The sequence below is a fragment of the Bombyx mori genome, chromosome 4, assembly GCF_030269925.1.
Source record: "Bombyx mori chromosome 4, ASM3026992v2".
NCBI classification, from domain to species: domain Eukaryota; kingdom Metazoa; phylum Arthropoda; class Insecta; order Lepidoptera; family Bombycidae; genus Bombyx; species Bombyx mori.
This window is the reverse complement of record NC_085110.1, coordinates 649,110-666,900: the sequence shown is the minus strand read 5'-3', so window position 1 is coordinate 666,900 and position 17,791 is coordinate 649,110. Positions and strand designations below refer to the sequence as shown.

The 17,791-nt window shown below is 39.3% G+C and overlaps 1 protein-coding gene across 3 annotated transcripts; it reads right to left on the bottom strand.

Moving 5' to 3' along the window:
• Positions 1-266: 266 nt before the first annotated feature.
• On the bottom strand, positions 267-17,564 carry LOC101744416 (MARVEL domain-containing protein 1). 3 transcript variants are annotated; one of them, XM_062677133.1, is made up of 4 exons: positions 16,281-17,564; positions 15,263-15,404; positions 3,233-3,499; positions 267-2,807 (listed from the first exon to the last, which is right to left on the bottom strand). In XM_062677133.1, the coding sequence occupies exons 2-4, from the start codon at positions 15,395-15,397 to the stop codon at positions 2,658-2,660; spliced, it is 552 nt and encodes a 183-aa protein (XP_062533117.1). In that variant the 5' UTR covers positions 15,398-15,404; positions 16,281-17,564; the 3' UTR covers positions 267-2,657. The 3 variants fall into 3 exon arrangements, with proteins under 3 accessions (XP_062533117.1, XP_012548430.1, XP_004929140.1); XM_012692976.4 differs by having other exon boundaries at positions 17,288-17,564; XM_004929083.5 differs by having other exon boundaries at positions 17,384-17,560.
• Positions 17,565-17,791: the final 227 nt, after the last annotated feature.

Sequence of the window (17,791 nt, the reverse complement as noted above, 5' to 3'; positions counted from 1 at the left end):
CATATATTCCGCTACTAAAGTTTAAACTACCAGAAGCTACCATCATCATCATCATCATCTTAGGCCTTACAGCTAAGTCGGTTTAACAGCACAACGGCTGCCCCACCCTTCAAACCGAAACGCATTACTGCTTCACGGCAGGTACAGGCAGGGTGGTGGTACCTACCCGCGCGGACTCACAGAGGCAATAGACGATGTTATTTCTTCATCGTAAATCATTCGTGGAGGTGTGTCAGGTACGTGCGTAGGTCATCAATAAATAACACTTACAATACAAACGTTTTATTAAAATATTATAAAATTCATAATAATAAAATGATTAAATTCAATTAAACAAAAAAAAAAAACATTTAGATAAAAACTTCATTAAAATACCTAAACACGATTTGAATTGTGCCTTAATCACCCCGGGAGAGCAGAACGTTCACTCACCGAAGTAGCAAAACTTTTAAAAATTGTTTTTAAAATCGTGTAAGTAATAGATATAAAATTCTTCATCAAATGCAAATGAATGCAATAAATTTTCGACCAAAGTCAATGTTAATATTCAAACAACAAAACAAAACGATAATTATACACACTGTTAGATTGTTTCGTTGAAATAACAGCCTTATAATATTTATGAAATTAATCAATTGCAATCTCTGATTAGATTATAATTATTATCCATAGCTTTTGAATCTTGCGGGCGCTCGGTGCGACGCTAATATCGTTAACAACTCGTTAGTAAAAATATATTATTATGTATTTTAGTACAAAACTTAACAAATATTAACAATTAAAAAATATATAATTATTTTAAAAAGATTACAGTATAAAAGTGATTAATAAATAGTACAATTTTATAAATGTCAATGTGGTTTTACGTTCTACAGAGAGCACAGCTCGGCTGGCGGTGTTGACGCTTATATATACATATTTATTTTAATTCCAAAACATCAAATACAGTTGATTGGGGGGAATAGAGACTAGAGCTAGAATAGGGACAAATCTGGGACGTCACAATACTTTTTTGAGCTGTTAGATTTAACTTTGTTGAACTAAAAATGACTATTATTTAGTGTTAAAGAATATTACATAGTTTAACTTAGTCATCAAAGTTTTGTTACTCATTAAAGATATTAAAAAGTTAATTACCTAGCTAACAACTAAATAGTAGCCCTATCGAAAAATTCTATTGTCCCCATACGTGACCAGATTCACCCGAAAGCCAAGGTGAATCGGGTCAAGCTAGTTTTTTTTGCAATTTTTGTGTATATTTTGTAATAAACTATGTATAATAACGCATCGTATATAAAAATTTAAGCCCCCAGAACCATTTTAATTTCAATTTTATTGGTAAGAAAAACCATTGAAAATTTGTGTTGGATTTGGAAAAAGTCCTGATTCCCGCCAATCTACGGTATTTAATTAGGGTACGCGATTTTATTTATCAACAAACGGTACGGCGAGCCTGCTTTTAAACCATAAAATATAAAAAATACTGACTGACCTCGCTCCAAATCTCGAACGAGTAATAATACAATGGACAACAGCACCGCAGACAAAGTGTATTATCTAATAAGGCCATGTTTATTTTAAAACTTACTTCACTATTCATTTAAAGTTTAACACGTACGCTTAACTCACTATGAAGACATTATGAAGTAACAAAAATAATATTCTTAAAAACTAAGCGAAACATGTTAATATAAAACCGCAGGTACACAGAGTTGTTTTGTTGACCTTACTTAAAAATAACGCTCAAACAAACAAACGTACATTCAGCTGTTTCTCTCTCTCTCTCGTGCCGAGAGCGACGAGCGACAGAGACAAAATGTTCGTAACGATACAGTTAAAGCGAAATTCGTTGTTAGAATCGTGTTTTAGTATGTCAAAACCACAGTATATTATGTTTAAAATTCAATAAAAATGTAACAAAAATAAACAAATGTTTGATTTGTGTGTAGTGTAGTGGAATTATAAATAGTACAGTAGAGTATAAATTTAATTTCGATGGGTCCGTTAGAATGATAGATAACAGAATATAGATAGATAAAATTAGTTTGTTGCATGTGTCGGTCCGCGTGGGTTCGTCATGTACGACGCTCGAGACAACTTTATACAAATCCTAGTTTACGAAATGCATGAGGTCGCAACAAGCAGGGCCGGCGCCGGCTGCCCCCGCCCCCTGCCCCCCGGTGGGTCGGCCCCCGCCCCGTGCCCCCCGGCGGGTCAGCCCCCCACCCCTATTAAGTAGTTTGCTCTATTTTCGAATGACTAATGGTATATATGCGTCACGTTAAGCTTTCAACAGCAGATGTCTCAACAGTATTGTATTTTGGCTGCACCCGTCAGACTTCAACGCGCGAATGCGTAACTACACGTAATACGATCCTCCCGTCGCGCGTCGGTATCTGCCGCAAGCGCTGCGACCGATAACATTTTGATGGGTTCAAATGTCAAAGTGAATAATTAAAATAATTTAAAACTCGACAATTAGATTGTGATAAACTTGTGACTAAGTCTTACATGCCCTAACAGTAACTCGCTGCGAGCTTTAAGTACATAACATTCGAAAGCTTACGATATGTGAGTGTGCAGTTTCAAATAGTGAATACATACTGTTGAACTTAAGGTTATTTTCATAAATTTCTGGGATATGTAAAGCAAGTGGACTAGTAGGCCTCCCGGGGCGGCGGCGCCTCCACGGAGGTGGTCTGCTTGGAGACGACGCGCGTGCCCTGCGCCAGGCCGCCGCCGCGCACGCCGCGCCACTTCAGGAACGCGTCCAGCCCGTACGCTACGGTCGCGACGAAACCGAAGAACTGGAAATATCATTAAACATGTTTCAGCGCCTTCTCGTCCCACAGTATAAACTTTATTCTTTTAAACAATGGTGCTCATTTATCATATGCACGCGAGCTTTAAAATAAAGTCCTTGTTTAGCAAGGAACAAAGAGTACGGCTTCACCTTCTTTTTTCCCTACCTAAGCTGATGGTCTTGAGATACCATTTCAGCGTCACCAGGCGAGTAAGTGAGCTCACGGGGCTCAATCTACCACCGCATCGGAAACGCGACCCACTGAGAAGTTCCGGCGAGAAACTCAGTGGGCTGTGTCTGTGGGTTAATTTACTCACCGAGCCTTTCGTCGCAAACGAGAATGATGACCGGAGCTTCGCCATGCGTTACAGCTATCTATTGCGCGCTATTCTGACCGAAAAAGCATTAACAATAAAGCCTAATACTCACAGCGGCGGCAGAATGTGGATTATCGTAGACCGTAGTCGCCAATATTGACGCGATCAAATACAGCAGCGTCCATAAGGCACAGAACAGAAACTCCATCTTCAGCCAGGGGATCTTGTAGAACTTCTCGACGATGTGGAACAGATACAGTCCGAGGAGGATGCCCGTGAACCAGAACGCTATCATCGATATCCAGCCGAAATATGAGCCTTTTGATAACGTCTTCAAATTTGAGAATTGAATACATATGAAACCAAGGAGACTGGCACCCTGAAAATTAATCGATTGTGTTCTTAGAATTTCGCAACAAAAGTTACGACAACAAGCCGGAGAGGCAATTTATTACGACGCTGTTGTCTACTATGTATTGTTACGCGTTGGAGTTCGGGATAAATAAAATTCCACCGAAGTATGAATTAAAAACGGTATTCAACACTTAAACACTTCACAAACACTTTAAATTCTCAATTCGCTTCTTCCGCTTCGCTTCAGGTGATCCGTTCGCTGTTTCGTTTCGAGTAGTTCCGATTATTGACTGACTGCGTGCCATCTCTACAACGCTTTTATAACCGATACCTCATCCCTAGAATTATCGAGAATATTCCTCACATCTCTAGTATTGTGTTTCCGGTATCTGACAATATATGACGTTGTACTTCTTGAGCGTTCTAGGTGCTACTAGATCCTTTGATATTCGTACGACGATAGATGGCGTTATTCTTACCGGCGTAACAGTATATACAGTAATCCTATAGCAAGGTAGATTAGTTCCGCGGTATAGGAAATGCGTTGTAGGAGTATTCTCGCATAACGCGCTTGTATGAACCCATATAACGCGTTATATAGAAATATAATACAATACATATAACCAATGTTTTTACAATTCAAAAACTACGAACACAAATTTAATAAATTAATTTAATTTTATAACAACACAATTCACACAATGTGCAAAGGTTATAACAATGTGCGAATTAATTGTGAACTTATTAAATAACTATAAATTATTATGAATTTGACAGCACGAATTCCCGCATTATCTAAGGCATTCTAAGGGAATCCTTAGATAATGCGGGAATTTCACACGTTATATGTCTGTCTGTGCGGGTATTCACCCGTGTTAAATGAGGGACTGAAATCGCGTAATATGAAAATGAGTTAATGAGTACCGTGTTAAAATGGAGATTACTGTATTAAATAAAAATGAAAACAACACGAATCTTAGCCAATCTTAGGTAGAATTCAGTTTCATAATTTCCTACTCATGTCATGATTAAAAACTATAATCATCTGCATGTTTTCTGCTATTTCATTTTTACACGATTTGTTCTATGTAAATCTTAAAAAAATATATTTTAAAACAGTGTTCAATAAATAACTGTTCAAGGAAAAGCGACAATTCTAAATTGTTGTGTTTCATTATTCGTTGTACCACTTGTCTATGGTCGGGGATTTTTTACGCTAGGCCTCGACTTTCCTGAATTGATTTACTAAATTAATTTTATAATTTTCAGGTTTAAACATGTTAATAATATTACAATTTATGTGGGAAACAAACGATGAACTAGGTTATTAATTGATTAATTGAATTGATTTGATTTGAATTAAGAAGTAATTCGTTAGAGCTATGGACAGTAAGAAGATTTATTATAAAAGCACGGAATCAGACTACATTGAAACGAGATTTTGTTATGAATGAATGAATGAATAATTTATTTATTTCAGACAACAACAACAAGTCCATATGTGTACATAACATAGTTGAAACACACTTAAAATTACCAAAACAAATAAAATAAAATAAATTCATTATTAAAAATAATTATCAGTTGAATAAATTTAAATATTCCATTCAACTGATACTTACGTCGTGTGGTGTCGGCCTCGATAAAAGAATAACACCTCCCCTTCTCCTCCCGTGGGTGTCGTAAGAGGCGACTAAGGGATTATCCAGAGAATGGGCAGCAGCGTTCTCCGAGTATCATAACAGCACACTGCTATCGCCAACCCGCATGCCAAGCGTGGCGATTATGGCAACCCCCCCCAACATGGCTGACACAAATAAAAACTGGCCCCCAGTCCCCGGCAGCTCCGCTATTCCTGGCTACGGTAGCGGTCAAGGTAACGGCGGGGCAGGGGGTGCTAAGAATCTCCGGCAGAGATCCGGCTACCATAAAAAACGACGACTGGACCTGGCAACATACAACGTGCGAACACTGCGGACCGATGAGAAGATTGTGGAACTCGAGGAAGAATTGAGCAGGTTACGGTGGGACATTGTGGGCTTATCTGAAGTCCGAAGAGAGGGAGAGGACACGATAACTCTGAGGTCCGGTAACTTGCTCTATTTTCGAGAAGGTGATCATCTGTCTCAAGGCGGTGTCGGATTTTTCGTCCACAAGTCCCTTGTGAATAATGTGCTCAAAATCGAGAGTGTGTCAACCAGGGTGGCGTACCTTGTACTCAGAATCACCAAAAAGTATTCGTTGAAGATCATACAGGTTTACGCTCCGACCTCGGCACACTCCGACGATGAGGTAGAGACTATGTATGAGGACATTTCCAGAGCCATGCATAGCTTTAAAACTCACATCACCATTGTCATGGGGGATTTCAACGCCAGACTGGGTAAACGGTCCGAGGGGGAGCTGCGAGTGGGACCATTTGGATTTGGGAATCGAAATCATCGGGGAAACTTACTTGCCGGTTTCATGGAGAAAGAAGAATTATTTATGATGAACTCTTTCTTCCAAAAACGGAATCACAGGAAGTGGACCTGGATGAGCCCCAATGGTGCCATCAAAAATGAGATAGATTTCATTATGTCGACAAAAAGGCAAATATTCAATGATGTCTCTGTGATCAATATGGTTAAAACAGGAAGTGATCATCGGATGGTAAGAGGCACATTGAACCTCAATATTAAGCTTGAGAGATTCCGACTGATAAGGTCTACGCTCCGTCCAGCACCAGCTCAGATCCAAAGTTCTGGGCACTTTCAGCTCGAACTTCAAAACCGCTTCGATTGCCTAGGAGGCTCCGTGGACGATTACAATGACGGGTTTGTGAATGCTGTCCATACGATTGGTTCCAAGTTTTTTGGAGCCCGTCGTACAAACAGAACCAAAAAACTCTCAGACCCTACTCTCAAACTCATGGAAGAACGTCGCGGAATGATTTTGCAGTCTTCAGAAGATTCGTTTAAATATCGGTCTCTCAACAGACAGATCTCAAAGTCTCTTAAATTTGATCTACGCCGTTTTAATACTGAGCGTATTAAAGAGGCTATAGAACGAAACAAAGGCTCCAAGGTGTTCGCGAGAGATTTGTCTCTTGGGAAAAGCCAGTTGACAAGACTGAAGATCGATGATGGCAGGATCATTTCGTCCAAGCCTGAGCTTTTGAGAGAGGTCGAGAAGTTCTATGGACAGCTATACACATCTACTCGACAACCCGTGGAATATCTAGTAAAGGATCCAAGAGCTAGATTAGTCCGACACTATACCGAAGATATCCCCGACATCAGCCTGTGCGAGATTAGAATGGCTCTCAAGCAACTTAAGGACAACAAGGCACCGGGCGAGGATGGAATTACCGTCGAACTTCTGAAGGCGGGTGGAAAACCAGTCCTTCGGGCCCTACAAAATTTATTTAATTCCGTCATTCTCGATGGGAATGTGCCCCTGGCATGGACCAGAAGTGTGGTGGTACTGTTCTTCAAAAAGGGTGACAATACTCGTTTGAAGAATTATAGACCCATCTCACTTCTGAGTCATGTCTATAAGTTGTTCTCGAGAGTTATTACGAACCGTCTCGCGCGCAGGTTTGATGACTTCCAGCCACCCGAACAAGCCGGTTTCCGAAAAGGCTATAGTACCGTAGACCACATTCATACGTTGCGGCAGATTGTACAAAAGACCGAGGAATATAACCTGCCGCTTTGCTTAGCATTTGTGGACTACGAGAAAGCCTTTGATTCGATTGAAACCTGGGCCGTGTTACAGTCTCTCCAACGGTGCCAAATTGATTATCGGTATATCGAAGTGTTGAGGTGTTTGTATGAAAACGCTACTATGTCAGTCCGAGTACAGGACCGGGCTTCAGAACCTATCCTTCTGCAGCGTGGCGTGAGGCAAGGAGATGTTATTTCTCCGAAACTATTTACCGCTGCGCTGGAAGATGTTTTCAAAGTTCTGGACTGGAAAGGACTAGGCATCAACATAAACGGCGAGTACATAACTCACCTTCGGTTCGCCGATGATATTGTGATTATGGCCGAGACCATGGAGGACCTCAGTACAATGCTCAAAGACCTCAGTAGGGCTTCTATCCGAGTGGGTCTAAATATGAACAAAGAAAAAACAAAAATTATGTTGAATGCTCATGTAGCGCCCACTCCAGTAAAGATCGGAGGCTCTACGCTCGAAGTTGTTGACGAGTATATTTACCTGGGACACACTGTCCAGCTAGGTAAGTCCAACTTCGAAAAAGAGGTCAACCGTCGAATCCAGCTCGGATGGGCAGCGTTCGGAAAGCTACGTAAAATCTTCTCATCACAAATACCACAGTGTCTCAAGACGAAAGTCTTTGACCAGTGTGTGTTGCCAGTGATGACATATGGCACTGAGACGTGGTCGCTCACAATGGGCCTTATGAGAAGGCTCAAGGTCACCCAAAGAGCAATGGAGAGGGCTATGCTCGGAGTTTCCCTGCGAGACCAAATCAGAAATGAGGAGATTCGCAGGAAAACCATGGTAACCGACATAGCCCAAAGGATTGCGACACTGAAGTGGCAGTGGGCAGGACACATTGCTCGCGGAACAGATGGCCGTTGGGGCCAGAAGGTTCTTGAGTGGCGACCGCGTACTGGGAGACGTAGCGTGGGTAGGCCTCCCACAAGGTGGGCCGACGACCTATTAAGGTTCGCGGGGATCCGCTGGATGCAGGCAGCGCAGGACCGGTCTTTGTGGCGAGGCTTGGGGGAGGCCTATGTCCAGCAGTGGACGTCCATGGGCTGATAGATAGATAGATACTTACTTCGAATCAATCATTATTATTATTATTTTTATTTAGTCCGCAAGTGAACCATGGTACAATGGTTCAAGTATTGACAGTTCTAACGGTCTGCTAAGGCCTTCAGGATGCTGTTAGATGTTGTTATGGAGCTATTCAATTTGGTTATTGCTTAAATAGAATAATCGATCAGAGGGAAATGTTGACTGTTGGCGATTCAGCAAGGAGGGTAGCTCGACCATCCACGTGCTGATGCACCTGCGCTCCCTCTCAAATGAGGCTGTCGGCTGAGGCGGGGTTGCACTAGGGGTATCTCTGGACATCGCCAACGCGTTCAACACTCTGCACTCTCTAGCGCTCTTGCGCTAGTTTCAGGGGACCTGCGTATCTCCATCGGCTGATCGGATTCTACCTCGAAGACAGGTCGGTACACTGGGAGCGGTGGGCCAGTGCTCCGCTACGCCGTCGAGTGCGGTATTCCACAGAGGTCGGGTTTTGACCCTCTTGGCCCCTTTGTGGAAAATCGGCTACGACTGAGTCCTGAGGGGCGCCCTTCGCGCTCCTCCTCTCCCGGGCTTGGGGGTAATTTGCTACGCAGACGACACTTTGGTCGTGACCCGGGGGAAGTGTTTACGAGTTTGCCCGTCTGTTCTGTGTGGGGATGGCCTTCGTCGTCGCCATGATCCGAACCCTGGGCCTGGAAATAGCACTCAAGAAATCCCAAGGCCTATTGTTTCACGAGGCCCGGAGAGCATCGCCTCGGGGCCCACCTCGTGATCGGGGACGTCTGGGTCGAAATCGAGGCGACCGGGTTACGCAGCACCTCGGTCTCCTGCTGGATAGTCGTTGAAGCTTCCATGCTCACTACGAAAAATTAGGTCTGAACCGCGACAATGTTGCAGCGTTGCCACGTCTGCAGCCCGCAATTACGGTCAGGATGATTCGCAGGTATCGTATCTTCTCGTCCGTAGCGGCGTGCGTATTCACCGGGACGCCTTTCTGGGACCTGGAAGCGGACGCGCTTGCCATAGAATACGCGTGGAGATGCGATTTCCGCTCCAGGGGAGAACCACGTCGCGCCGCGATGGAAGTACGAGCGCAGATACTCTAATCTCTGTGGGCCGTGCTCAAGCCGTGGTCTCACCGCTTGACGAACCCCGATTACGGGCGATGGACCGTCGAGGCAATCCGCCCAGCTTTCTCAGACTGGATGAATCGCAACCGAGCGACGCAGGTGCTCACGGGACACGGCTGCTTCGGCCGCTACCTGCGCCTCATTGTCCGGACGAAGCTGACGCCGAATTGCCACCACTGCAATGGCTATGACGAGGACACGGCGGAGCACATGTTCGCGCACTGCCCCGCTTTCGCGGAACACCGCCGCGGCCTCGTCACGAACATAGGATTGGACCATCAAAGCAATAAAAAAAAAACCTGTCGCTGCCGACCGTCGTGGCTATGATGCTCGGCAGCGACGAATCCTGGCAATGCTCGACTTCTACGAGACCACCATCTCGCGGAAGGAGGCGGCGGAACGGGAGAGGCCGACGACCCGTCGGTCGGGCGTCCTTGGGATGCCACTGCGAGTTTGGTTGTATCGGGTATTGACCACGGAAACCTTCCTACTCTGATCGTATACTGACCCCGGACTGAGATCGGACGTCGGGTGTAAGAGTGTAGGGGAGTCGTTTAGTGCGTAGACTATTAAATTCCAACCCTTGGATCCGCGGGCCACTCCCAACATCTGCGGAACGTCCAGTCCCGCACAAACCCACGCGCCATGTAGGCGGGGCTGAACTATGCGGAAGGTTCAGCCCCGGCCATAAAAAAAAAAGGAAACTTTAAGGATAAGATAAGACGCTTGGTATACGATGACCACCATGGCCACGATGCGACTAAGACGGCGCCCACATTCTGGTTATAGGAGCACAGGAACCATTTTCTCTAATAAAATGCGTAATCAGATGAAGGTATAACAACATCTGTCAAAATGAAATTCATAAAAAATATTAATTAGTTAAGTCTTTTTCATTTATCCACTATTAAACTATTTTATTCAGTTCCATTTATTATTTATGCAATAGATGCCTCAGCCAAAAGCCATACCAAAGATTAGATAGTATTGGCTACATTCCCTTTGCCTGTCTGTTGGACGAATCATACAAAAAATGTCTATGGTCGGTATTTAACTTGATCTTTTAGAGATGGGAAAGTACGACAGATCTTGATGTAAAAATCTGAGTTTTAAGGAATTTGTAATTTAATTAAATGTGTTTTAAATTTCATAGGGTTTGCTTATTTTACGTCGTTTTTAAAACTTAATATATAATTTATTTTTTAAGCCTTCATTTCAAAACAAGAGCTTCTCTGGTACGGCGTGTGGTTTTATTTCATATTGCCATATTTTATAATTATTATTTACTACAATCTTGGTTCCTAAAGAAGATTAAAGTTTGTTTGACATAATTTACTATATAAGACTATAGAATTAAGCATGGTATGTACACGAAGCAATTTAAAAATCAAACAAATGAATAAAGAACGTAAACTTTAATAAGTTAATAAGTTTTAACTAACGGTAGTTTCTGTTGAGTCCACAGCCTTTAATATCATGTTATAGTTTAGTTATCGTATTATAGTAAGTGTGGAATAATCATTATTTTTACTTATTGCATTATGAGTGAACAAGCTCATGGCCCACCTGTAAGTGGAGATCATATATTATGGTCACACCGTGAATGCCTTAAGACATGTAGCCTCTTATTCATGTTCAAACCGGTATGCGTAAGTGCTTCGCAACCAACAAAGGCACGGTGGTGGTATCTACCGATGCGGACTCACACTACACCCTATCACCAGTTAATACATAAATTAATGATTTGTTTTTAGAAAAATTAGATATCTGCTTGCGTGATTTGAAGACCAGCATAGATGCATCACACGATGGATGACTACTATTGCAATTGAGATTTCAAAATTTGTATTCAAGCTTTTTACTAGTTAGTAACAGCTTAACACCAAGTGAGCCATGAACCCGTCTACCTATTTAGGTCAGTATAGTAATACAGTGTATAAAAGTAATTCATGAAAAAGTTTCAAGTTAATGTGCACTTTTAAGAAGTAATGCACATCACTAGTGTTAGTCCCGTTCAATACGCTAAGTCTATCTAATACATTGCCTTATAGTGCACCTAGGTCGGTAGTGTAGGACAGAGTGTAGGTACCTACTATACATCCAACCCATAGACCTATATAGTAGGGACACGACATATTGTTCTATACGTACAATTGCTTATATAAATAGCACCCATTTTGAAGGCACACACATAAACATATATCTATCTCGTTCTTACTCAGCACTTTAACTCGCAAGAAAACAATATAACAGTATTTCAGTGCGTACATAAAATGAAACATGAATATACGTAAATGTCTCCGTCTCGGTCTAATGAGGCCGAAAATCCGCCATGTTTTGCGCGCCAAATGTCATTGTCACGTCAGTTCGGCCGTCTGTTTTGGGTTGTACATTATTTATTGACTTTCATATCGATTTAATATGATTGCTTATATAAAATTTCTAATTTTGTCATGCTTAAAACGTACAAAAATAATAATTAAAACATATTTTATAGGATCTCAAGAAGGTCGATGCCCCAAAACTATTATCTATATATATTTAAATTCATTATGGAGCCCTCATCCGAAAAATGGATTATACACTTAATAATATATTTGAATCCGAAATATCGGACACCATTTTTCGGTCGGAATCTATTCATCATGACACTAATCATAATACTCTTTAAAATATTATGTCATCAAAACATATTTAGACATTCTGTTTAGATATTTCGAGAAAAAGGCTACCGACAAAATCTCTTCGGAACTATTTAAATAAAATAGTTTTATTCCGCAGTGAGTAAAACACTATTGTAAATTCGTTAAATATTTATTAATTAAGTGATTTTAGAGAGGAAGTCACAAGGAATGACATTTGTAATTTCATTAACGAATAAATGTTCTGTAGGTGTTTTTTTTTATCAGGCGGTCCCTTGATAAGTTTAAAATTTGAATCACTCTCAAGTGAGAGTGATTCAAATGGTGCGGTGCACCTTCCTTGAGGTGCACTGCGGTAGTCTGTTACGGACTTTAGAGTCAGCAAAACAATTAAAATAGATTGTAATAGTCTAATAAAAACACGTACTCAAAATACGATAACATACAGCATGCTAGAAATGGGCTGATGGCACTGTACTATGCCATATCTTTATGTTTTGCGGCAAACGACAACTTTATAAAATCAGTGTAGCAAATTTTAAAAATCGTCATATCGTTTACTTGGAAAATTTGAAGCACGAACTCGTCTTAGATTTCACATAATATCTAAATCACATCATCTTTGCACATAACAATATACTTAATTCCTATTAAAGTATAAATTCTACAAATACATTCATACTCAACAGTATTTAAAATAAAATTATCCAAGAACGTTTATCGACAAAACCTACTAACATTAAAATCTTCTGGGCAGCACTAAAGTCGCCATATTTTGTGGCCAGATGACGTCACAGTGGCACGAATTTTTTGTTGACGTTTCATTTCCATAGGTTTCCTACTTCAGTGATCCAACCCGATCGCAGAGTCACAGTCAAATGCGAATGGAATTTATTTAATACAATAGTGAATGTATATATTTTAAGAAATATTCCAGGAATTGTCACACAAGACCTAAACAACACAACCGCTATATCTACTGTATTAAGTTGAACAAGGTAGGTTTTTCATAATATACTATTCTTCATATTTCATAGTTTTCTAATATAATGACAAAAAACTGAACCCATGACATTTATAGTAATGATAATTTAACGAAAATTAAAAAACTTCACTTTCTTAAATTTGTTTTTTTCTGCTAGAGAGCTAAATTTGATTTAATCAAGATTTATCAACTTTTATTTACAATCTGGAATAATTTCGGCATATAACTGTTTTAGTTTGACCTCTTTCTAATAAAACTGGATTTGGGACCTTACATCTGACACGTTTTGTTGTTTTTAAAACCTTATATTTGTATAAAGTTTGTATTTGGTCATCGATAACATTTCTGAAATTACATGAGCCAGTAGAGCTGTTATTCTGACAGGACTGAGGCTTGATGTCATGTCTCAAGGTTATGACATTCTCAACATTTTTATTTTAATATGTATTTTCTTTGTTTTGAAGAACATTTCCACAGACATGGGTAATGCGTGTGCTGCTTGTCTTGTCAATGGGATAGCTAAAGTCGTTCTATGGACTGGAAAAGGTTTATGGTTATTAACTCTACTTGGATTCAAGACTGTTGGGGTGGCAGCAGGGAGTCTGGCTGCTGCAGCTATGTCATTCACTGGGAATGTCTCAGCTGCCAGTACTATTGCACAAGCTACCTCAAGAATGATGAGGGCATGATACACTAAAGGAAGAATATGAAGGGTCTCATTACTAAAACCGTGACCATAAATTTATATTAAAAAAAAGGTTTAGAACAGTATTTTTATTGTATCTTTTTATTTGTACTTTGGTGGAAAATTTGTTTATCCCGAACCCCAGCATTAATGTAACATTATATTACCATTAAATTTTCCTTATGAAATGTTTTACTAAATTCAAGAAATAATTCAGGACGATTAGGTTATTTGTCCAGCTATATATACTTAGTCTGGCCATAAATACTGTTGCAATTAAAAAAAAAAATCTATTGCAATTAACATTTATTACTTTTACAGTGTGTTAGTTTAATACATAAATATAAAACAATTTAAAGTATAAAAAGCTTATTCGAAGTGGTCTCCATTGGCTGCAATACAGTCCTTTAAATGTTGAGGCCAGTTATCAATAGAAGCACTCACTCTTTCCATGGGAAATTTTTTCACTTCTAATCGTGCGGATTGTTTTATGGACTCCCAAATTATCATGGCGTTTAGAGCAAGCCGTACTCTGTAAAACTGACCATAAATCATAATCCAGCGGATTAAGATCGGGACTAGACGACAGCCAGTCTTCAGCTCTGATGAAGTCCGAAACATTCGTTTCCAACCAAGACTCCGTAGACCGAGCTTTATGACTTGGCGCCGAGTCTTGCTGGAAGGACCATTCTTGATTATTGAACATGTGTTGTTAAGGGGCTTCACTACCTTCTCAAGAATGGTATCTTGATACACTTGTGTCGATGTTTTGATACCTTTTTCACAAAAGTATGGCTCAGTCACTCCTTCACAGCGAATACCCCATCAAACCATCACTGAAGTCGGATAGTGCCCACGTTGCACTCTGTCGACTAATTGGGAAGCTTCCTTAGAGCTTTGAGCATAAATACAGTCATTTTGTTCGTTAAAATGTTGCTCAATTGTATAAAAAATCTCATCCGTAAACAATTTTTTTCTATGACCTCCCTTTGCGTACCGCTTCAGTAGTTGTTTCGATTTTACCACCGTATTCTCTTTTAAATTATCAGTTAAGAAATGACCAGTACGTCTCTGCAAGTCCTAAGTCATCTTTTAAAATACGCGACATGGTTCTAGGTGCTTTCTTCATCTCCCGAGATAAAATATTTTGCTTTCGGACAGGATTTCTTCGAATTCTTTCCCTTATTGCTTTGACCACCTTTTTCGTACGAACACTACGTGGACGGTCAGATTTTTTTCTGTCACAAACAGAGGAGGTCTCATTGCACCTATTAATAGCCCGGTACACAAACATTTTATTAATACCAAGCGTATGGAGAGTTTTAAAAATTGCATTTGGCTCCATACCTACTTTGTGTAATACAATCACAGCGCTTCGGTTCTCTTTATCACCCCACTCCATTTTAATATCGTAAAATATTGTACAATGTATTGGCGCCAAAATGAAAAAACCCAATGAGCAATCATATAAAAATGACAGATTCCAAATTCAAATATAATATTTTGTTTATTTTTAATTGTAACAGTATTTATGGCCAGACTAAGTATATTATATGTTTATTAGTGTACTCACAACTTGAACAGCCTTCAAAATTCCCGGCAGTGTTGTAAGATATGACATGTCAAATCTTATGTTGGTCTGGACAGTGGTATTGGTAGTGACCGTCGTTGTGGTTGTGTGCTGACCTGGGAATCCTACTTCCGCCATTTTACACCTGTGAACGTAGATATTGTTTTATATGCTGTGGTCACCTATTTGTTTAGTATTAAGTATCCCTGACTCTACCAAAGTATCAGACCACAACTCCCAATGGAAATGAAATCTCTTTGTGAACTCTATTTTGTATTCAGAGGTATGATGTAGATATGGTGTATTTGTTATTTTATTGTATGTGTGTTTCCTGTGCAATCTCACAAATAGCATGTGCTTTTTATGTGCATTTGAATTATAATCAGTTCTGCCCATTTGTTTGTTTCTATTACAAATCTCACACAAAAAAAAAACTGTATTCAGTCCTTATTAGATATTTATTTTTCTCCAGAATGGCCATCTGTGATTGGGCTCATTAATTGATTTGGAAGTTAATTTAAGGTCCCACTTAATGATAAGCTTGTATAATTAGGTGGCTTGTTTTTAATTTACAGGCGTTTAAATTTATAATGTATTTTATTTTGATATCAAATACAATCACACAAGTGTAACACATTAAACTTACAATGTGAATACAATTTATCTGTAATATTCATTGAAAACAAAGCTTAACATAATGATAAACAGAGTGATTTCGGTTTATTGATAAAAGTAATGAGTCATAGTGGTTAATGCATACTTCTGATAATAAAAAATAATGAAACATATTCTCATTGGGTTTTCAATTAAGGAAACAATTTGAAACCATTAACATGGTTTCAGTAAATATAAATACATATGTACTTAGATTTTTTTTTAATATTGCTTATCTTTGGGCCTTTATTAACACCCTTTTATGAAGTTTGCAAGTATGCAATGATGTTTCTATGTATCAGGGTATGTATTTGAAAATCATTTTTCCATCTTCAAGATACCTGTTTAAGTATAAAAATTTACACACACTTATCAAGGACTGCTAACAATATAACAGTTTCTTCTTCTTTAATATGTATATGTAGAAGAATAATGACCTCCTCCTCCTCCCTTGTATTGATAATCCTTAATGCTGAAATTAATTGCTTAATAAACCCTTAATAACTTTCTTCTGGATTGTTCTACACCGGCCCTACCTATCCATGACTGCACTGTTGGCATTATGGACTAGAGTTTTGAGAGTAGTGTATCTGATCCCACCAGCACATTGGACTTTGCTTTTGGGTCTTCTGCATCTTCTGGTATCAGCAGCTTTTCTGAGTTGTCACCTCTTTCTGACAATGTGTCTAAAGAACGGGCAACTCCTCTGCGTGCGAATGCTAAACCCTCATCAGACACTTGAGCTCCTTAAGAATAGATTCGTTAATCACTCATTCAGTCTCATGATTCCTTATCATTTTTCTCTACCACCAAATCTCAAATGTGTCAATGTGTTGGCGATCAGCTTTTTTGAGGGTCCAATAATAACAATACAATAATGACAAACACATGTAATTTATGAGGTGTATTTTTCAAATATAAATCTAATACTAGATAATATATGTAAAGAATTTTCAATCCTATTATTGAAATGATTTAGTGATAATGGAGGCAAAGATTTAAATATTCAGATAACAGAAATACTGTTCAGCTTTTCTTGTAGCAAATATATTTCAACAAGCAACAATATAAGGCGTTTGCTGAACTATAGTGAAGGGGTGAAACTTTCAAAATAGTATTAATTTTTCTCAAAATGTCGTCAGTGTATGTGTTTTAGTGTCTTGATACTTTTAGTCTGAATGTCGACTACAATATATTAAAATTTAATTTCGTTGAAATACTATTTTTCGTAGTTTTGAATAGCAATAAAAGTTACAGGAAAAGTAGGTCTTACATACTGGCCACATTCACAATACTGTTCATATTTTTAAATTATATTTCTTAATTTCATTCCAACGGAAAGCTAATATTAAAATTCAATAAAGTTCTAATTACCGTCCAGCCCTTTTTTAGTATTTGTCACGACCAAAAATAGTTATTGGGAAACGAAAGTTCAAAATAATCACCAAGAAAGATTTGAAAAACTCATACCTCAGAAGAGCTTTATTTTGTTACGTCTCAATTGTGTCACAAGAAATTTTGATTGTAAATAAGTTTAATTTCATTAATAAACTATTTAACTACCACAACAAAACTACCTATTAATATTGAGTTTTTTTAATTAAAATAGGTAACATTTGACGTCTGTCAGTTTTATCTTCATAATGAAGTGACCTGCTTAAAAACATCGATTAAAGTGAATGAATCGATACGGACTTGAAACATATGTGAATTTCAAAATCTTCAGGTGTTTTTTTTATTTTTTTATTGTCCTTGTAGGCACACGAGCATACGGCCCACCTGATGGTGAGAGGTTACCGTCGCCCATGGACTTCAGCAATGCCAGGGGCAGAGCCAAGCCGCTGCCTACCGATAATTCCTGTCCCATTATTATTATTT

Coding starts and splice junctions, on each gene's coding strand:
- LOC101744416 (XM_062677133.1), bottom strand. CDS start 15,397: ATGGCGGAAGTAGGATTCCCAGGTCAGCACACAACCACAACGACGGTC. Junction 3,500..15,262: donor TTTTGAAGGCTGTTCAAGTT/GTGAGTACACTA, acceptor ATTAATTTTCAG/GGTGCCAGTCTCCTTGGTTT. Junction 2,808..3,232: donor ATCCACATTCTGCCGCCGCT/GTGAGTATTAGG, acceptor TGATATTTCCAG/TTCTTCGGTTTCGTCGCGAC.